The sequence below is a fragment of the Pantherophis guttatus genome, chromosome 3 (assembly GCF_059756535.1).
Source record: "Pantherophis guttatus breed Tessera chromosome 3, ASM5975653v1, whole genome shotgun sequence".
Classification (NCBI taxonomy): Eukaryota; Metazoa; Chordata; class Lepidosauria; order Squamata; family Colubridae; genus Pantherophis; species Pantherophis guttatus.
This window is the reverse complement of record NC_142065.1, coordinates 170,952,390-170,974,893: the sequence shown is the minus strand read 5'-3', so window position 1 is coordinate 170,974,893 and position 22,504 is coordinate 170,952,390. Positions and strand designations below refer to the sequence as shown.

The 22,504-nt window shown below is 37.6% G+C and overlaps 1 protein-coding gene across 2 annotated transcripts in view; it reads left to right on the top strand.

The window, feature by feature from the left end:
- LOC117672747 (ras-related protein Rab-10-like) overlaps positions 1-15,628 on the top strand; it is a 30,994-nt gene extending 15,366 nt beyond the window's left edge. For both annotated transcript variants that reach the window (XM_087890512.1, XM_034429680.3), the window contains 4 exons: positions 750-888; positions 9,587-9,676; positions 13,706-13,807; positions 15,266-15,628. In XM_087890512.1, coding sequence (XP_087746638.1) covers positions 750-888; positions 9,587-9,676; positions 13,706-13,807; positions 15,266-15,343 — 409 coding nt within the window. In that variant the 3' untranslated portion in view covers positions 15,344-15,628. The remainder of the gene's footprint in view (positions 1-749; positions 889-9,586; positions 9,677-13,705; positions 13,808-15,265) is intronic.
- Positions 15,629-22,504: the final 6,876 nt, after the last annotated feature.

Genomic DNA, 22,504 nt, shown 5'->3' with positions numbered 1-22,504 from the left:
TTTATGCAAACAAGTCAAACAAGCCTCCTCCATACTAACTATCATTCTAAAAAAGGAAATTTAGGCCTACACAATGTCAATTTCTTAGTCTGGTCTATCCTATAGGGTGGACATTTCCCCATAACAACCATTTATATTACATCTATGTCATCCTTGAATATATAGACATTCTTGATGTATACATCAGGATATATACATTTACAAGCCTAATGTGTATGCACATTGATTGACTATGCCTGTCAAGTCGGTTTTTGACTCCTGGTGACTGCCTGGATGAGGCCCTGTAATTTTCTTGGCAAAATTTGCAATTGCCTCCTTCCTAGGCTGAGTAACTGGCCCAAGGTCACCCAGGTGGCTTTATGCCTCAGAATGGGATAAGATCTCATCGTTTCCCAGATTATACTCTGGTACCTTAACCACAGCACCAGACTGGTTCTGGTGTATTCAGAATAGGCCATAAACTGGGTGAAAAGAAACTTTCTTTCATAGGGCTAAAGTCTTCAGATTAAGAATATTTTCTATAGCCATAGTTTCAGTTTTGTAAAGCATCTGCTCTCGAACAACTCTCATGTAGAAGGCCAAAGATATATATCAAAGGAAAAGCAACTGGATCATTAGAATTTCCACAACTCAGCCCTGCTTCTACTTTTAATTCATAGATACCGTAATTGCACTGAGTACATGTGGCTCTTTGTCTACAGTTCTGCAGTGAAAAATAGTGCTAAATTATCTATTATAATCTATTTTAGGGATACAGCTGGCCAGGAAAGATTTCATACATTTACTACTAGTTTTTTCCGAGGAGCACATGGATTTGTTCTTGTTTATGATATCACAGATGGAAAAAGCTTTCAAGGAATTTCATACTGGATGAAAGATATATATGAGGTAAGCTTCTGCTCTTCTGGCCTCTTTTGACCCCTCCCTTGAGTCTAGCTGGAGATTCCATTACAAAGATTGAATCCACAAATGGCACGTACAGCACAGGAAATCACAAGGAGCACAACAGCTATTTTGAATTTTTTATCTTTATGGAGGATAGGGGTGGGGGAATTGGTATTTGCCAGCATTAAATTATTGAAAACAAAATCAGTGTCCCAACTTTTGTATGGTGCTCATTTATCTTCTATTTCTATTATGGAATCTTTACAGATAAAATTCCTTAGCAGAATTTTACACTTATCCAGATATATAGCAGATGTTTGGGATGTAGAAAGTTGAAAGTTGAAAACAGATATTGGATAGCAATTGCTATTTATTGGTTACAAATAATTCTTCCCAGACATAAAATAAAAATAATTAAGTAAAAATAATTTTTCCCAATTGGATTGTCTATCTGTCTATTTAATAAATTCCAATTTAGGTAATTACAAAATGTGTAATTTTAAAATTCTGCTCCTTGGATTATCCCCCGAATATTTACTCTCCTTGGGTTATAAATAAGTAGTAATGGCTCCAAGACAATATATTTAAGATGTAAACCTTCAACAAGAAATTAGATCCTAAATTGGTAGAATCAGAGAGTGGCTCATCCATCTTTCCAGCTAGGATGACTTATTCTTTTTTGCTTACTCCCTAAATATAAGAGTGAGTTTGCTAAATCAAAATTTAACTTGCTACTGTGGTAGTTTTACAGGGTAAATTTAGTAACATTGTACTTAATGTCCATACCCTTGTGGATCAAAAGCAATAGCATTTTTTTTTCTTGTGGAATATGCTAATTCTTATAGAGATAGTGATTTTGTTGACTTCCCAGATATCATAGATTTAGTTTACATTTCCATATTTTTATCAGTTAAAGATAATATACCACATTACAAAAGTATGTGCCATTAGATATTAGTAAACATCTGAATAAACCTAGCATTGTCTTATGAATGTAAAGGACAATTTGATTCTTATCTGGAAAGTTTTGATTAATATGCAGAGAAGCCAGAAACCTATTACTTTATACAATATTTTATTATTTCTAAATGTTGCTAGAATACTTATCTACTACATGCTAACTTAATCATATTTACTTTTTTGATAGGCTTGTTTGCAAAAATATAAGAACAATTCTATTGCATTAGACTAGAGTCATTTAATCCATTCTTTATCATAAGAGTTAATTGGATATCTTCAAAAAGCCCACAATTAGGTATGATGGTAATAAACTTCATATGCTGTTGCTATTTTAATATTGTATTCACTGAAATGTTCCTGTAACAGTTAGTTTTTCCTTTAGCCAGCTTTGCAAATGGCTTGATAGCTAATTTTGATAGCTTGATAGCTATATTATTTTATAAAGCTACTAAAACCAGCAATTCTTATTTTGTAGTGTTGAAATCCATGTATTCATTCATTGTGAAATAGAATGATTCTATTCTCCCAATTTGTTTCAAATTTACAATTTCATTGGATGAACATGCATTTTAGATTTTTTAAAAAAATATTTTTGCCTTAATATTCTGCTCTAGCATTTAACCTGAGCTAAATATTAGGCCTCTTAGATGAATGACTATAACCTATCGAACTGCATGCTAATCTAACTGAAACAAATGATGTATTTACAAAACTGCAATCTTCATGTTAGTAGCTTATGGCTTATGAAGCACTTTATGCATCTTAGGGAGCCCTCTTAAGGACATTTCTATTTCTTGCTATTACTTTTTAATAGCAAGAATTAATCTCTTCTTCAAGCAATTAAAATGTATTTTGTAGTACAAAGTATTTACACATGTTTCTGTTCTATGCATGAGGTATACAGAAGTGCTGTCGTGTCTTTTTTTTTTTTTTTTTACATTATGTGTACTGTATGAATGTTTGGATTTGAAGGATACTTGTTATTTATTGGGCAAAATGTTTTTCTAGTGCTCTTTGCTCCTAAGAAAAATTAATTCCTCACCTCCTAATTAAGTGGCGATGTGTACCATCAGGTGATTTGGAATGATTAACAATTAAGGAATAAAACATTTATTTAAAAAGTAAGAAAGAGATGAGGTTAAAAAGCAGATAAGCAACGAAAACCATGGTTCCTTCAGTTCCACTACCAGTAATAATTATAATAATTCAAGCAGCTGCTATGTTTGTGTCAAATCACATCTCATTGCATGTTACCATATTTTCCGGCGTATAAGACAACTCTTTAACACATGAAAATCTTCTCAAAAGTCGGGTGTCGTCTTATAGGCCGGGTGTCATTGTCCTGTAACCAGGCAGACCAGCCCGAAAGGCTCTGACGAGCCTTAAATGGCTCTGGCGACCAAGCTCTGACGATCTGCTAATCAGGCAACTCAGCTGGGATCGCCAGAGCCATGGAGAAGGGAAAAACTTTTCCCCCTCCAGCTTGCTTACCTTAGCTCAGAGGTTGGGGGTCAAAAAACCCTTTCACAGGGGTTTTGCAGGTGGTGCAATACAGAAAAACGAGCGCAGCCCTCGCCATCCGGAATGAATGGTGCTATTGTGGCGGTGGGGGAGGGGGCGGCAGAAGCGGGAAGAAGCGGCGTTTGCAATGGCTGGAAGCTGTGAGAGTGAAGCACTACTTTCATTTGTATGGCAACAGCATTCCGCCTTGTTATATTTGTGTCAGCCAGTGGCGCAAGGCAGCCCTCCTCTCCTGCTGCCTGGGACTCAGAGTGGTAAATGGCGTCTGATCCGGAGAGCTGCTGGATTTTGCTCTCTAATCCAGATGCCAGATCAGCCCTCTGCAAACTCTCGTCTCTCGAGGAGCGCTCCCTGAAGCGGGGCTGGAAACTTTGGTTGGGCTGCTTGAGAGAGGAGAGCTTGCAGGGGGGCGATCTGGTGTCTGCAATGGAGAGCAAAATCTGGCTTTTTCTCTCCGCTGTAAGAGCGTTGTAAGAGCAGCAGCCCTCATCTCCTAATGCTTGGGACTCGGAGCGGTAAATGGTGACTGGTCCGGGGAGCAGCTGGATTTTGCTCTCCATTGCGGACGCCAGATCAGCCCCCTGCAAGATCTCGTCTCTCGAGGAGCGCTCCCTGAAGCGGGGCTGGAAACTTTGGTTGGACTGCTTGAGAGGAGAGCTTGCAGGGGGGCGATCTGGTGTCTGCAATGGAGAGCGGCATCCGGCTTTTTCTCTCCACTGTAAGAGCGCTGTAAGAGTGGCAGCCCTCATCTCATAATGCTTGGGACTCGGAGCGGTAAATGGTGACTGGTCCGGGGAGCAGCTGGATTTTGCTCTCCATTGCGGACGCCAGATCAGCCCCCTGCAAGATCTCGTCTCTCGAGGAACCCGACCAAAGTTTCCAGCCCCGCTTCAGGAAGTGCTCCTCGAAAGATGAGATCTTGCAGGGGGCTGATCTGGCGTCTGCAATGGAGAGCAAAATCCAGCTGCTCCCCGGACCAGTCACCATTTACCGCTCTGAGTCCCAAGCAGCAGGAAATGAAGGCTGCCTTGCGCCGCAAACATACCAAGGCAGAATCCTGATGCTGCACTTTCAGCAGACAGATGAGGGCTGCCTTGGCCATCGGCTGGCGCAAATATACCAAGGCAAATTCTCATGCCACACAAGTTCAAGTAGTGCTTCGCTCCCACACTTCTTCCGGCCCTCAGTCTCTCAGCATCTCAGGGAGAAGCTTGACTTCCTCTCAACCCCAAGACACTGGCTGGCCCATGAGATGAGAGAGAGAGAGAATGAGAGAGAAAGAGAGAGAATCAGAATGAGACAGAGAGAGAAAGAGACAAAGAATGAAAGAGCGAATGAGAGAGAGAGAATCAGAATGAGACAGAGAGAGAAAGAGACAAAGAATGAAAGAGAAAGACAGAATGAAAGAGAATGAGAGAAAGAGACAGAGAGAATCAAAGAGAGAGAGTGAGAGAGAGAGAAAGAGACAGAGAATCAAAGAGAATCAAAGAATCAGAGAGAATGAGAGAGAGAGAAAAAAAATGAAAGAGAATCAGAATGAGAGAATCAGAATGAGAGGGAGAGAGTGGGGAGAGAGAGAGAAAGAGGGGGAGAGAGAAAGAATGAGAGAGAAAGAGGGGGAGAGAGAGAAAGAGAAAGAGGGGGAGGGAGAAAGAGAGAAAGAGTGGGGGGGAGAGAGAAAGGGGTACAGAGAGAAAGAGAGAATGAGAGAGAGTGGGGGAAGAGAGAAAGAGGGGGAGAGAGAGAGTGGGAGAAAGAGAGAGAGAAAGAGAGGGGAGAAAGAGAATGAGAGAGAAAGAGTGGCAGAGAGAGAAAGAATGAGAAAGAGGGTGGAGAAAGAATGAGAGGGGGGAGAGAAAGAGAAAGAGTGGGAGAAAGAAAGAATGAGAAAGAGGGGAGAGAGAAAGGGAATGAGAGAGTGGGGGAGAGAAAGAGAGAATGAGAAAGAGTGGGAGAGAAAGAAAGAGAGGGAGAGAGAGAGAGAAAGCGAAAATGAGAGAGAAAGAGAGAATGAGAGAGAAAGAGTGGGAGACAGAGAGAGAGAGAGAGAGAGAGAGGAGGGAGAGTGCCTGAAGGACCCCATCCTGTACTGGGAGTCCAGGTGCTTCAGCAAGTGGCGCACTGGATTCGTATTAGTGGTCCGCGAAATTTAAAATTATGAAGTTGGTGGTCCCTGAGGTCCAAAAGGTTGGGGACCCCTGACCTAAGACCATCGGAAAACACATATTTTTGATGGTTTTAGGAATAACTTTATCGTTGGGGGTAACCACAACATGAGGAACTGTATTAAAGGGTCGCGGCATTAGGAAGGTTGGCAATCAAGCAGGCAGGGAGTTGTGGACTTCAACTCCCAGAATTCCTCAGCCAGCAAAACAAAGCTAGCTGAGGAATTCTGGGAGTTGAAGTCTACAAGTCTTAAAGTTGCCAAGGTTGGAGACCCCTGTTCTATTGGGTAAGTTTTTTTCCCCTTTGGGATCTTTAAAAAAAAATAGTTAATTGGGGTTTTTTTTAGTTGTTCTTTTTTAGACCTAGCCATTTAAAGTTTAGGAAGTTTTAAATTTAGCTTTCATATAAAAATAAAAATAAAATAAAATAATATTTGTGCAGCTTTCTGAGATTTAGTGTGTTTTTGTAGTGTTTCACTCTAACTACACAAACACACAAAATCTCACAAAGCTGTATGTGGAATTTTGTGTGTGTAAAGTGTGAAAGTTGGGTTTTTGGGCTTTTTGTGGCTGTGTGAGGTTCCTGCTTGTTTCAGGGGCCATTTTGAGTCTAGCACAGCTGCTTTTACATTGTGGATGAGCCAGTTGTGTTGTGTTGCGTTGTGTGTGTGTAAAGTGTGAAAGTTGGGGTTTTTTTGGCTTTTTGTGGCTGTGTGAGGTTCCTGCTTGTTTCAGGGGCCATTTTGGGTCTAGCACAGCTGCTTTTACATTGTGGGTGAGCCAGTTGATGTTTTTTTAATTTTTATTTGGTGTGCGTTGGAAGAGGGGTAGTCTTATACGGCGAGTATAGCCCAAACCCTATATTTTAGCAGGAAATTTTGGGGGTCGACTTATACGCCCAGTCGTCTTATACGCCGGAAAATACGGTAATTGCAAAGATATGTTAAATAGCAGATCTGCTTAGGCTCCCAAATTTTTCAGATAATCCAGAACAAGGCTCCCTTGCATTGAGTCTCTATGTAATCAATTACTTTTCTATACTAATGTGGCAAACTACTATTGAACTACTCCACCTAGTGGCTGATAAAAAACATAATGCTTCTCATAAGGAATCCAGAATATGAATTAATTGTTCTTAATTTTTAGAGCTGAAAAATTAGTTTAAAGTTTTCTTATAATAAAGAAGCTATCTACTCTTGGTTTAAGGAATAAATGGGAAAAGAAATCAAATTAAATTCTAGATTTCTCAAAGCAATCTTGATTATCTGAATTGTGCAAATAGCACCACAATGAAGGAATCTCTGTTAAGATTTTAATTTAAAGTAATACGTAAATGTTTTTTTCTGGAATTTTTAAAATGTATTTTTTGATATAAATTTAAATCAATATTGAATAAAGATACACATATCCAAAAAGTAGAGAATTTCATTGTTCGTTTTTCAAATGTAAGAATTTTAGTCAGTTTTTAGAAAGCAAATAAAATTAAATATCTTTTCTAATTATTACAAATTATTATATTATATACTTATCTATTCACAATTCTGTGTTTTAGGAATGCAATATAATTTTATGTAGGGGAGCCATTGACTTTAATGAGTAAAGCTCCAATGCCTACTGAAAAAAATCAACATTTTGGTCTACCACAGGTTAGATTGATTCATTATTTTAAGCCTGTACTCTGATAATGAGTTTATTTCATTTTAGAAACTGCATTATCTTGAACATCAGCTGCATTTATGAAATGAGATTAGTTGAGTAAATTAGAAAAGATGGAATGGCAGACCTTAATAAATCTTGTCTAGTGCTCTGCTGCTAAAACTGAGCAATACAGTTATGATGAGTAGGTATGCAGGATGCTAATAACTCTATTGATTGTCATGAATAATAATGTTGTTCCTTTGCATCTTTTCTGCATGTTGGGGTGACATTTCTGTTTTACGCTAAAATATATGAGATAACTGCACTAATGCAAAGGTATTCATGTAACTTAATAGATGCAAAACAAGTGGTGGTCTTGTTTTATTCTATTTACACGTCTTTCTTTTTTATGTTAACTTTCCTGGGTTTAGCAACAGCATAATTCCATTTAAAACTTATAGGGTAAGAGCGTGATTTCTATAGATTTTTTAAATTTAAGGTTAATCTGACAGTCTTCTTTTGGGTCACTTCAATTCTTGGAATCCTTGGGTGGGAACTGGGATTTATAAATGTTGAATGAAGTGTAAAAGTTCCATACTTCAATACATTGCATATAAACTTCCAAATTCCAGATTTAGTTTTTGGAATAGACAGAAGAACTTTAACAGTCCTTGATGTAACAGATTTCAGATGCAACAACAGAAAAAAATTGTACACTATATATGCTTCTGCGTATGCATAACATCCAATTGGCCATGTCATGCATGTGTGAAATACATACAACTTGAATAAATAAAATTCTATTTCAATTTTAGGTAAGCATAAAAACATGTGTAAAATCCCATTCCCATTTTATGCAGGCATAAAGAACATTTACATCGAAGTCTTCCTCCTCAAGACCTCCTCTGTGTTTTTTAAAAATGATCATGTGTGTCTGTATATGCAATCAACTTTTTGAAGAAGAAAGTTTCCATTGTATATTATATTTTATATTAATGTCCTAAAGAAACGTAATATCTTTTTGTTACCTTGACTTCAAAGAATTTCTCAGTTGTCAGGAAGCAGCAGGAACAATTAATCTAAGTCAATGACTAGAATTAGAAAGGCTTCTCTTGCTGAAACAATAGATTCATATTCATAAATACTTTTTAAAGTATCGACTTACTACTTATTTGTCTATACAGGACAAATAGAGGAAAGCCCAGCCAAGGCTTTATTCCATAGTGAGTATGTGTCTGTCTGTCTGTCTGGCCTTATTTTGGCTAGCACAATGGGATTCTATCCCATCCTTAGTAGAGTACGTTTTGATGAAGATAGTCAGATTCTGTCGAAACTTACTGTTTCAAGGTAAATCTGCTAAGTCAGAGGTCCCCAACCCCTGGTCCATGGACCGGCACTGGTTTGTGGCATGCCAGAAACTGGGCTGCGCAAACAAGGAAAACCGTATCTGTGGGATGCAGGCAGCATGTGAATCCACGCCCTCTCCGGTCTGTGGAAAAACCTCTCTCCATGGAATCGGTCCATGATGCCCAAAAGATTCGGGGGCCGCTGTGCTAAGTGAAGAAACTGAAAGCAAAGCCTTTCATAATGATTCAGTGGTTTGTGGATGCTTTATTACATCTTTCTTGAAATATTAACCCAGTATGTGCAAAATGTCTAGTGTGGGATGGTTACATTTTTGGCAATACAGCATCTTGGTTACAGGGTCCTAAAAGTGCTTCAGAGCATGAGGGATACAGGACATAGCAATGCACCCCATCTATAATTCTTTAAAGCAGCTCCATCCTTCCCTTCTATCACATGGCTGAATACAGTTAGAGATTTAGGCTGTACATAACTATTGGTTGTCTTGACCTATGAATTAAATTTGCAAAATGAATTTGCAAAATCAGAGGATTGATCATCTTTATTACCCCATGAAATTATGTCCACCGTGAACAGAAACCTGTGGTGTTTGTTCTTTATGTTTGCTATAGGTAAATGACTAATTCATCTGGTCCATATTGTACTGAGTAATAGGTGACTTGTTTTCAAAATATTTCATGCATAATTGTAATTTGTGACTATTTTTTAATAGTTGACTATCTGGCTTGGCTCAAGTTTTCCTAAACATTTGAAGAAATGTTGTAAAGCACATAACAACTGTGCGATGCCAGAATGAGCTAAGAACCGGAGAGTTCCCTTATAATAATTAACTTGGAAGCAAATAAGGAATGAGATGGTTCATTTGTTCAGTTTCATTTACTGAATATTTGTTCTCTTGATTGGTTGAAGTTTTCTCAGGTTTACATTTTTTGTCTATTTGGTGTAGTAAGATTTTACTTTTCAGATAGAGAAAATGTATATTGTAAGATTAGGCAAAAGTAGACTACAACTATATTTCAATGTATTGATAATCATATTCTGTCTATTTATAGAAAGTAGGTGAAAATACAGACATAATACTGCTGGGTAACAAGTGCGATAAGGAGGCAGAACGTATTATTTCAAAAAACAAAGGAGAAAAGGTAGGCACGTATTATAAATGATTGCCTTGTTGCTTAAATATTTTGGGGTACATTATCAAAATATATTTGCAATATGACCATAAATGCAGTTGTTTATTATCGCAGATTAGCAGCCTGTTTCATTACTAAAGGACAATATAGTGAAGAATTATTCACAGGATTATACTTTTCTTATTGTCTCTAGTTGTCCCTGATGTGGATTCAAAATTTGCTTTAACACTGTTCCAATTTTTCAAAAGAGATTCCCCGCCCCCCACCAGAATGCTCCAATGACCTACTAGCAGCAGAAGCTATTATCATTAGCAGAAAGAGTGCATTTAAATTCAATAAAATGTTAAAATATTTTTTCTTAAATTTTTAACAAGATAAAATTTTTAGAGAATAGGGAAAATAAAGAAAATAGTAAACAGACAAAGGAAAAAGAAAAAAAGATTATGAAAAAATGACATCCAACTTTCTTCACAGTGAGTACAGTTCAAATTCATTTACATTTTATCCCCTCTAAGGTTAAATCAAAATTGGATTTCATTATAAATTAGAAAGTATGAGACAAGTCAATTCATTTAAAATTTGTGGGAGCTTTTGAAAAAAAAAACATGACCTGCTTGCTAAGATTTATTTTATGCCCTGGAATCTTACAAAAAAAAAAAAGTTAAATAGAAAATAGAACACTTTCAGAAATTATTTTATTTCTGTCTTCTTCCACTCCACATGTTTAACATTTTAAAAAAATATCTACCTTGAATATTTCCCCTCAGTGCAAAAGGGAACCAGTTCATGTCTCCCAAAATTCCTTCTGACTCAGCTGTCAAAAACCAGCATTCCTGCATTTTATAACTCCTCAAATGACTATAGAGAGAGAGAAAATAGCCCAAACAGTCTTCCAACAGACATATAACCCAAGAAAAAACACCTTAATACCATAGATTGAATTTGGTATCATGACAGCTATTTCAAGTGGCATTCAAGGAAATAACAGTAATTCTTTTTTAAGTATTTGTGACCACACAACTATGGTACAAATTATCATTATAAATGATCACAAGGTGGCAGTGTTGAGATATCTCAACACTTTAAAATATTTCACTTGGCTCACTTTAAATATTTCAGCTCATTTTCCAATTTTCTATGACTACCCTGCAATTGTTATCTTACTACTGGAACAAAATCCATGGTTTCCTTTCCTTAATCTGCCTCCTGCCTCAGTTTCCTTTATGTTCTGAATTGCTTTCATATTTCTTTGTCAGAACATGAAAGATTTTGCTTTTTATTTTTATTTTATTTATTTATTACATTTTTATGCTGCTTATTTCCCTATAAGGGACTCTTATAATGAAGGTTTACTTCATGAATGAAAGGTTCCTAGGAAGCAATGTTGGACTAGTTTGGGGCAGCTCCAAATTCAAGTCCACTCTTGGAAACTTACTTAGTGACTTTATGTTAGTCATATTATCTCAGCCCAACCTACTTCACCAAGTTGCTATTGCAATAAAATGAAGGGTGGCCCCATGTTGGCTGCCTTAAGATCTTGAAGGAAAGATTGGCTGCAAAGCTGAATAAACGAATGTTGTTTCTTATAATAATATTAATAAACAAACAAAAGTGTATTAGTTACATTACATTTGTAACAGCAGACAATAGCAATAGCACTTACGACTTATATACCGCTTTACAGTGCTTTTACATTCCTCTCTAAGTGGTTTAAAGAGTCAGCATATTGCCCCCAACAATTTGGGTCCTTGGAAGGATGGAAGGCTGAGTCAACCTTGAGCCTGGTGAGATTTGAATTGCCAAATTGCAGGCAGCCCATAGTCAGCAGAAGTAGCTGCAGTATGCAGTTTAACCACTGTACCACCAAGTGACTGAAAACACTGTTAAGAGGAGTTTAAAGAACAAAACAGCCTTCCATATAATTTCTGCTTTCGCACTTCACTGTTGTAAGCATAATTTATTGACTCCTTCTTGCGCTAAGGTGGCAATTTTAACTCATTGCTGAGATCAGGTTTTAAACAACTAACTTGAACCAAATTTCCATTAAGGAAATGAATATAAGGGAAAATTCTTATTTCTTTCTTCACCATACCCAAATCTCTCATCTTTTTTTCCTCTTTGGAATGAAAATTCACATTACATTTATAACTTGAACAACATATGAATACTTTATTTTTGCAAATTATTATGTAAGTATTTTATTTTGTTTTTAACTCTGTGATTATAGGATACATCTGTGGCAGGAGTGTCCAACCTTTTGGCTTGCCTGGGCTGCTTTGAGTTAAGAGGAATTGTCTTGGACTGCATACAAAATATGTAATATAGTTAATGTATATAAATCACATAACTTTAAAAGTTTACAATCTTTTGGGATCACATTACTTACTAGCTGTCCAGGGCCTCATGTGGCCCACGGGCCATGGTTGGACACGCCTATATATGATTTTCTCATTAAATGAAACTTATCTGGATTCATGCAGTACACTGAACCCTAAACTCATCACATGGACTGGCTTCACATAACATGCTAGGTTTCAACCAAGTTGTTAGTGTGCAAACCCAGAAGAATCTTCATTATTCTTTTAATTGAAAACATAAAATGTGTCAACATACAAGAAAGGCACTTTTTTTTCTCATTCACACAATACTTTCTAGTTTTCTTTTAATGCAAGTTTCATAGCATGAAAAATAAGTTCATAAAATTAAAGATACAAGCCAGACTTTCACTTGGGCGAGGTTGTAGAAATCTTCCTGTTATCCATGCTTTCATTTGCTTCCCTTAGATTTGCTTTTGCTGGCACAAGTGATTCAGTCTTTATTATTATTATTATAAACAATCAATTATAGAAACTAGAGAAAGGCAATAATTACAGGTGCTCAAAATAGCTATAAATTCTCTGCTTCCCCCCATAAAGATATGTGCCATGGAGCTATACTGAATTCAGGTGACACAATGATATTTGCTACTCAAAAAAGCAGTCTTTTTTTCCCCCAACTCAAATTATTTATCTTTTCTTTCCTATTTTTTTCCAAAGTCTCTCAAATAGAAGCTGTATTTGAAATGTAGTGATTCCCAAATGGTGGCTTGTAGAATAAACATATGAAATCATGTTATTTAGGATTACTATCAACTGAAAACATACTTTTAAAGTCTTACATACCTTGGAATGTAGTATAATTTATTTTTACAAATATTGATTAAATTCCTAGTACAGCGATTATAACCAAACCTTGGGCTAAAACTCTTGATCTTAATTATAATTACTTTGCATATTTAATTCAAAAAGAGATATTATATGCTTGGAGGAAGACATTACATTTTCTGAAAATTATTTTAGATGATTTTTAAAATATTTGTATTTAAAAGTTGTGAATGGGTGATTTGAGATTTGAGAATGCATAAATAATTGCATATCAAGTCAAATACATTTTAACTTTCCAACCTCTTAGCTGGAGGGGGGGGAGTGTAAGGGGAGTGTAAGGGGATAAGACCAGATGAAAACGTTGGACAGGTACTTTTTAAATTTGAAACTGTGAAACATAATTTTTCAATTCTAACTGGTTCCGTTCAGTTTGGCAAAGATCCTTCACATGATTTACTAACTGATCTTTTTACTGGGTACCTCAACAACTAAACATGATTATGCTTGCATTGAAAACATATGCTGCACCATATGCTCCACAATGATGTCTATTTCCATCATTTTTGATGTAAAGTATCTGCTGGTTATAAGCAACAAATGTACCATCTTCGAGAATATCAACCTTTGTGTACTACAGATTTGAACCTAGTTAATAAAGGAAGTATCTGCCACATGTTAAAGAAAGCTAGATAAACTGAAAGTGAAGAAGTATCCCTTCAGTCATTACTTAAATATCCCATTATAAGTTTTAGTTTAAAATGTTAATTCAGTAAATAAAGGAACAACTATGTTTAGTCCTCGACTTCATCGTGTATGAGCCATTTTTTGAGTTAATTTTTCTAAGAATTATATTTTAAAGCAAAGTATTCCCTTATTTCCTTTTTTTGCATTCCAGCTTGCTTGGGAATATGGAATACCTTTCTTTGAGACCAGTGCAAAGAATAATATAAATATTGAAAATGCATTTTCAGTTCTCGCCGAAGAAATATTGAACAAGGTAAGCAAATTGAAATTCTTTCTTATACCATTTCGTATGAATTAAAAGAGGCTGTCCAGGGTAAAAGATCTGTCCGCTACCTTTGTATATTTTATTCTTTATCATAATAAGAAAAAAGCTTTAAAGAAAGAAAATATGAACCAGAAAGGCTCAATTTTGAAAAGGTATGTGTATATTGGCTATATAGCTCTACCTATCTGCAATACTGACCATACCACTCTCAATTATTATTATACTAAGATACTGAAACTAGTTCCTTCCAATTCAATTGACTGAACACTCAAGCTATGTGATGTTAATATTTATCTATTTATTTACCTTACAGGTAGTCCTCAACTTATTAAAACTTTTATTAAAAAGTCCCGCCTTAGTCATGAAAGCCAGATGGATTATTTTAGACTAGTCACACTCTCTCAACTCAACTCACTTCACAGGGAGGTTGATGTGGGAAAAATAAGAAGGGGGAGGTTTGTTGAATATATTCGTCATCTTGAGTTATTTGTAAAAATAATAAAGGCAAGTTACAAATAAATAAAAACAGTAAAAAAAAATCATGTACATTTCAAATGCACTGTAAGCCGCCCTGAGTCTCCGGAGAAGGGCGGCATATAAATCAAATTAAAAAAAAAAAATCAAATAAAAAATTAGCATTAACCAACATCTATATCCCATAAACTTAATCTCTTTCCTGAATTTCAATACAGGTAATCCTTAGATTATGACCACCTGTTCAGTGACTGTTCAGTTACAATGGTACTCAGCGAGGGGGATTTATAAGTGATTCTCAGATTTGTGGCTATTGCAGCTTCTGCATAATCATGTGATTGTGATTTCCAACAGTCCCTTCTGGCTTCCCACAAAGTCAGTGGGAAGCCAACAGGAAGTCTGAAGTTGTTCCCACTGCTTTTTTTGTTTGCCTATGCTCTGTAACACCTGTTTGCAGCACCACCTCCCACAGCACTCTGCCCCTGCCCCTGCTCCTCAGTACCTCAGTGGTCCTGTCCCCGTGGCACCCACCTATACTCCCTAGTGCTGGTCTGCAGCACCTCAATGCCCCCTTTGGTACCCATGCATACAACCATGCTCCGGCACACCTGCTCACAACTTCTGCCTGCCTGCCCATTGCTCTCCCTTCAGCTCTCACCTGTGAGCCTGCTTGCCTGAAACTCCCACCTTCTCCTGCTTAATGACCCCCAGGGTCCAAGGGTTATGACTGCAACCGGAACTGCAGGGTTGCTGTTGCTAAACCATGCAGTCACGTGACATCATTTTACAACTGCATTAGTTAGTGGGGTGCATTTTGCATCTCCCAAGACATTATTACATGGGATGCTACTTGAATTTCTTTTTTCCACTAACAATAATTTTATTTTAAACAATTTTATTTCAAATACCGAATAAAAAAGTATTTCTTTATTTTACTGGCTGAACACTATTCTATGGCTTTTTCCCCATCAGAATTCCTGTGTATTACTCAACTTAGATGTGGTGGACCTAAATGAAAAACTACAAACAAGATCTTGCTGCAAATTGTGACTGTACAAAGAAAGAGAAAGCTACTAGTACTGGTGACTTGTATATATCAAAGCCTTGAATCCCTAACATATAAAATTTCTCAGTTATACTGATACTAACAAACGAACAGATTCTTTATCCATTGACATTTTATGTAATTGTTGTTGCAAGCCAAACATTAGATTTACATTATGTATCATGACTGTAAAAGTTATTCAGAATGGAAGAGTAAAAAAAAATACAAACTATCTTTGAATGTTGGCCATCATAGCTTATTTATACAATAAACCTAAAAGGTATACATGACATCTTTGTGAAGATTTGAATTCATATTTACTAGCAGGCACTTTTAAATACTTTGTAAAATGAGAAAAAGGAAGAAATAGCCTAGGGTGAACTCAGGAATGATGGTCAGTTCAAAGCCTCCAAAGCAACCCAAAATCACAGACTAACACCCAAGAATGACCTGCAAATAAAGATTGAGCAACAACTGATTTCTCCATCTCTCCAAGATTCCAAAAATGCTTTTACAACACACACTTCTTCTGAGGCCACTATCAGTTCTCCAGCACCTCTAGTTTCCATTAGGAAGGGACAGAATCTTACAAGTGAGAATGTGACTCAGACTTTATACTTAGGAAATGCCTTTTAACACTAATTGAGACAGTCATTTCTATTTTTGGGTACTTACCAATAAGCAACAACAACTTAGGTTCTTTTAAAAAAAAAGCCTTTTACCAGAAACAACTAGAGAAACTAATCACTTACAGAAGCCCAAACATTAAGAGAGAGCAGCGTGGATTTAACAAGAAGGGACATTTAATCTCCGATAAGAGAGGGATTCTGTATTACTGCATAATGAAAAGAGGGAGAGGAGAATTAACAACAATTGGCTCCTTCAGGTCTCCCTACTTAAGAGTTTACAAGAGTTATTTGGACACCAAAAGAGCCCTTGTTTTAACTTCAAGCAAATTCCTCCAATGTTAACCACATCTGATAGACTTACATGCAGCCAAATTACTACCCAGTGAAATAGAATGTAAGTGCCAGTGAAATAGGATGTAAAAGAGATTTTTTGACATTCAAATGCCCTACAATCCTTGTATGCAGCTCAAAATGATGGATATGTTGGAATGCAAGTTGGAAATCTCTCTATATGTACAGGGGATAAAAAGCTGCCCACTACAAACAGCCTTGACAAAGAGAAATTCAGAGAAGCACTTTTAGATAATTAACAACATAAAGATTACAGATGAAGCTGATTCATTCTTTTACAACACTGCCAAGTTGTGTGAAGATGAAATATTGAGAAAATTAACGAATGTACAACAGACATTTAATCTGTTTAGCAGCAGAACTTCTGGTACACATTTTGGGGCAATATCTTCTAAAGCGAATTGCAGCTATAACAACAACGAACAGCATATACCTTGGATACATTTTGAACCAACTGCTGAAGTAATGAGAAGAATATGTTAACCTAATAGCTAGAAAAGGGTTGAATTTACAGCACCATTTATGACTCCATCTCCCTGATGTAAGATCTGGTCCATGATATTCTAATGCCTTGCTTCTCTCTAAGTCTATAGTTGGGTCAAGTGGACTACAAGATATAGAGAACCCACAGAATAATATCCAACATTTTGAATGACCAACCACTGGGAACAGTTTAGCAATATCTTTGTCTTGGCAAACTCAATCAAATAATGGGGGTGTCCAGATCCCAAAGGACACAGAGTCCAAGATGGATGGCCCAAACATCAATGAAACTGCAGCAGGAATATGGATAGGGCAAAAGACTCAGAAGAGTCATTCCCTAGTTTCTTGGTTTATAAGGGATGTACTTTCAGATTTGTAAGATTCTGTTGATGTAGTTTACAAGTAGCTTTAGCTCATCTGGTAGTATTTCCTGCTAGGCTACCCCATAAGGCTGACGGACCCACATCATGACCTATGAAAGCACTGTAGCTTAAACTCCAGATGGCCTTTGGCTGCTGGAAGTTTGCAAACTCCTGGCCTGATCACTCTCTAATTGCTTGGTGGGAGGGGAGCTAAAGGATTCTGTGTCACTAAGGGCCAAGAAGTGGTGCACAAGGAGCTTTAGGGGGTAGTTGTAGGCTTGGGAGACCCGGGATAGATAAGCCTGAATCTATGCTAGGCCTACCAGGTCCTCCCACACAAGACATCCCATCCTTTGTTTAATGGCCCACAAGTTTGTTTAATGGTTGCATCAGGGAGAGCAGGGGGTGGCTCATTAAACAAAGCTGCTCAATTAGCAGCCTAAACCACTTGTGTCAATAATGGGCAAGCAACATCACAGTCATAACTCAAGGACAACCTATAGGAGCTGTGGTGGCAGTGGTTAGATTGCAGTATTGCAGGCTAACTCTGCCCGCAGCCTGAAGTTCAATCCTCACCAGCTCAAGGTTGACTCAGCCTTTTAAGGTTGGTAAAATGGAGACCCAGATTGTTCGGGGCAATATGCTGAGACTGTAAACTGCTCAGAGAATGCCATAAAGCACTATGGGGCAGTACATAAGTCTAAATGCTATTGTTATTGCTATATTTATATCCTTATTTAAAAATCAAGAAATGTTAGGACATCCAAGATAAACTATTGTAATTCTCACATGTAATGAACTTGTACTGTATATTATTAGGACGATTGTGATTTTCATATCAAAGACCACTCTGAAGAGGATAACCTAGAATACACTGGGATTGACTGGAGGATGATAAATTATTATATGTCCTAGTTTTTTTCCCCTATTGTTTTTATAGCTTTTTGACATGGTCAATGACTAAACAATTAAAGCATTAATCATATATCATTATACAATTTTTAAGTAACTTACCATTTTAGGAAAATGCTAATGGTGCTCTTTAAATTAAAGCAGGGATCCCCAACCCCTGGGCCGTAGCCCACTACTGGGCCATGAGCTGTTTAGAGCCAGGCTGTCGAAAGTGGTGGGCGAGCATGCACATTCCCACCTATTCCCACTTATGTGAGCAATGAAAAGTGCATGCATTCCATTTGCCTGAGCAGCACATGCCCACCAATCATGCAAATGGAGCTGCGCACATGTGCGTTTGCCTGCTGCTCACGCGGAATCAGCCCCTCTCCACCCACCACTCCACAAAGCCGGAAAGGTTGGGGAACTCTGAATTAAAATTATAATCTCAAAGTTACCAACCTATCTTGTCTAATATAAAATAGAGTGTTACCTCCAAATCTTTCTTATGGGTCTTTAAAAAAAAAAAAGGCCCTGCATACAGCTATTTACCTCCCCTTTTGAGAATTAACGTTAGGATTGCTTTGATATCCTCATTCTTGCAGCTTTCGTGGGCTTAAAAATTACCAGATCTTTTTAAAGAACCAGATAAAGCAAGTGAAAAGAATAGATGAAAATCTATTACCTATTTCTTATCCCATTATCAAGGCAGCAAGAAACCTCAGGCTCCCACATGAATCATTGTTAAGTTCAAATGCTCAGACAGCATTTATAACATAAGTCACTTTCAGTTCCACTTTGCTCAGGAATAATTTTATTACTACCTGTATGATGAAGGTGGTTATCATAGCTGGCATAAAAATTGGGCAGTTAGAAAGGTAAATTTATTTCTATGTAAATAATGCCATTTAGAAAACATTTTATACCAACCACCAGAAGTTGAGGCCATTTGAGGATTTGAGTTGTATGCAGAAACATTGGAAAACAATCATATCTTGAGATCACACCAATGTTTAGTAGTGGAGGCCAGTTCCACTGTATCATGCTTTACGAGTTAAATAGGTCAAGCATAACGTTGCAGATTCCTTCATGGGAGAAGAGTCTCAGAAGGTTTGTGATAGAAAATTCCTGTTCCACTTCATGATTATCAGCTAAAAAGTGCTGTAAGGTTCCATCTTGGGCCCCAAGTTGTAATGAATCTGTACGTGCTGGGAAAAGTCAGTATGATAAGTCACATTTACCTTTCACTCCTATCTACTTACCTCACAGAGACTGTAGAACTCTTGAAGGAGCATCACAAGGCTTCTTGTCATGCTTAAACAATGCTTAAGAGGCTTAGATCAGGTCTTTGATTGATATTTGAAGGATTGTATATTTTGAGGCACTTTTACTGTCTAGGGTTCTCGTGGCTTCAATAGCCTGCTGAGGGCCAGCTATTTGTCCTATCCACACTAAACTATTATTATTGCTTCCAAGTCCAATTCAAGGTATTGATGTGATCCCCTAGATCAGGGGTCAGCAACCCATGGCTCTGGAGCTGCATGTGGCTCTTTCATCCTTCTGCTGTGGCTTCCTGTCACTCAAAATGTGTGTCACAACTGCCAATGTGCGACACCCACCAATACACAATTTATTAAGGTTTTCGACCCCAGGTAGGCCAACCATGGATAAATCCAAGAAAAGTTTCAGAAGAAAACAGAATCTTTAATTCAACTAAATATGCTAGTTTTGTGGCCGCTCAGGAAATAGTCAGGCACGGGAACAGTTTTGTGGCTCCCGGTGTTTTCTTTTTTGTGGGAAACGGGTCCAAATGGCTCTCTGAGTGTTTAAGGTTGCTGACCCTTGCCCTAGATGGCATGGGGCCAGGCTACCTATAGAACCTTCTTTGTCCTATTACATCAGCCCATCCCACTTGATCAGGCAGAGAAAATATGTTGCAGATCCTTTCAGTTAAAAAACTCTTGATTAGTGGGATCTAGAAAGACAGCTGTCTCTGCTGTTGCCCCTGCCCTGTTGAATATTCTCCCTGCTGAGGTGAGACAGGCCCACTTGACCTTCTGAAAAGGAACCCAATCATGGCTCTGCGGCCTTGTGTGGAGAATCCAGAGTAGCACACAGCCATGGAGCTGGCTGGTACTCTGAAAACCCTGCCCTCAACTTTTTAACTAAGTTTAACAGTGCGTAATCATCCTTGCCTCCCTCTAAATCTGTAATTTTTATATACTATTTTTATATTTTAACATTTTATTGTACACTGCCCAGAGTCCCTCTCTGAGGGAGATGGGCAGTTCAAAAATTAATAAACAAACAAACAAACATTCTGTGTAAAGCTGCCTTTAAGGGCTATCTGCAAACTTGAATTGGTGTTAGAATCTAAATACTCAGGAGTTGGTAAGAACAGGAAGTCAGAACATATGATACCTGCAGAACATTAACTATGATTTCCAAAGCTAATTAAAATTGTTGGTATTCTGAGAGCAAGTGATGTGAAGAATAGTTTTCACCTATATCAACATGTCAATACTTTTTAAGACAGGAAGGGGGACTCATCACATTTACAAGTTGTTCTCCTGGTTTCCATTAACTGTGGTATCCATATGGATTGCTGTCTCAGCCAATTCTGACATCTTTCATGAAAACCCTAGAGTCCTATCTGTTCCTTCAAAGTTCCCCATGACTGGCTCTCTTTTGAGATTTAGCTGCAATACAGTCTGTTTCAATACCCTAGGGTAGTGTTTCTCAACTTCAGCAACGTTAAGATGTGTGGACTTTCACTCCCAGAATTCCCCAACCAACATGCTATTTTTTATTCTTAAGGGCCTGAAATTACTTTAAGTGTAGGCAGTACTCATTCATAGTTGTATGACTACAGTTATCAAAATCCTATTTTTTTAAAGAGCTACCTAATATGCCTGACTTCTTTAGTTCAGAAACCTATTTCTGCATTTCCTTTGGAAGACAGTGTCAGAAGGGCAGGCTTGAGATGTTGTCACACTGAACAAGGTATATTTTCTGTCAGACATAACTTACTTTACTGAACAAAACAACATCTGTGACATTCCCATTGGTAACCAGTCACTTACCCTAACGCATGAGAGAGCACTAGAAGTGAACATCAGTTCTTCCCCATGTCATTTTTTCAAAGCAGTCATAATACCAAAAGAGAGGATATATTTATGTATTATAAGACATAAGACTAGAGAGTGGGAGACTGTGAGTTCTAGTTCCTCCTTAGGCATGAAAGCTGGCTGGGTGATTTTGGGCAGTCACTCTCTGTCAGTCCAGCCTACCACAAAGAGTTATTGCTGTTGTGAAGAAAATAGGAGGGAGAAGGATTTTTAGGTATGTACCCTGCATTGAGTTATTTATAAAAATAATAAAAATGTGGGATAAAAATCAATTTTAAAAAATATTGTATTATGTATTAATTACTCTAAAGATTTATAAATTGTGTAACTCCAGGGACTCTTGGCTAAGTATCCAATTGAAACAATACAGTGAACAATGGGTTAAAAAGCAATTACAAGTAGTTCTCACTTAACAATTAAGTCATTTTACTATTTGAAGTTATGATAGCCACAGAATGGATTTTTTACTGACTGATAACTACCCCAGGCGGTCATAAATGGTCAGGCTGCCCTCCCATGATCAGTCGACTGCATTTGGGGGGGGGGTGTCATCTTTACAACAGGTCATGGTGTTCTACAGTCACTGCGATTTGAAATGTTTTTTGCCAGTTTCTGGCACTTTTTGATAGTTACCAGAAAAAGGCCATTCAAATGAATGGGTTCACTTAATAATTTTGGTGTTCACTTAAGGACCACCACAAAAAAGTCTGGAAAATTACTTCGGGTCACATGAGTGCCTTGATTTATGACCAAAATGACTTACAACTGTAATTCCAGGCTGAATTATGATTAAGTCGAGAACTGTCTGTAAAACCTTAAAGAAATACCAAATAACGATGGCCTACTTAGTCACTAAAATTCTAACTATTCTTTGGATGGCCTTGGATGGGAGAACTCTTTGTGCCTCTGAGTAGGAATAAGGAATACCTTATTACCTCCAGTCATACCTTTCAATAAAAAGGACCTTCAGACAAGGACTCCCTATTCGTCTGGGTCAGTTGGGCAGAATTTACTTAGGACAGCTAGTCTTCAAAAGACTTGTGTCCTGTAGCTTTATTGACAATAACCGGCATATTGAATTGTACTTGGAAACAAGCACTAAGTAGCACAGCCCCCATAACTGTGATGTTATTAGACAATACCATATTGCACAGTAAGCACACAGGCTGTTGCATTATACATTAGCTGAAATTTCAGAGTGGTCTTCAAGAGTAACTCCCCCTCCCCCAAGTTAATTGCAATAATCCAGGCATGAGATGACAAAGGTATGTGTAACCATATTGAGAGCATCCTGTTCTAATTAAGGCTGCAGCTGAAATACC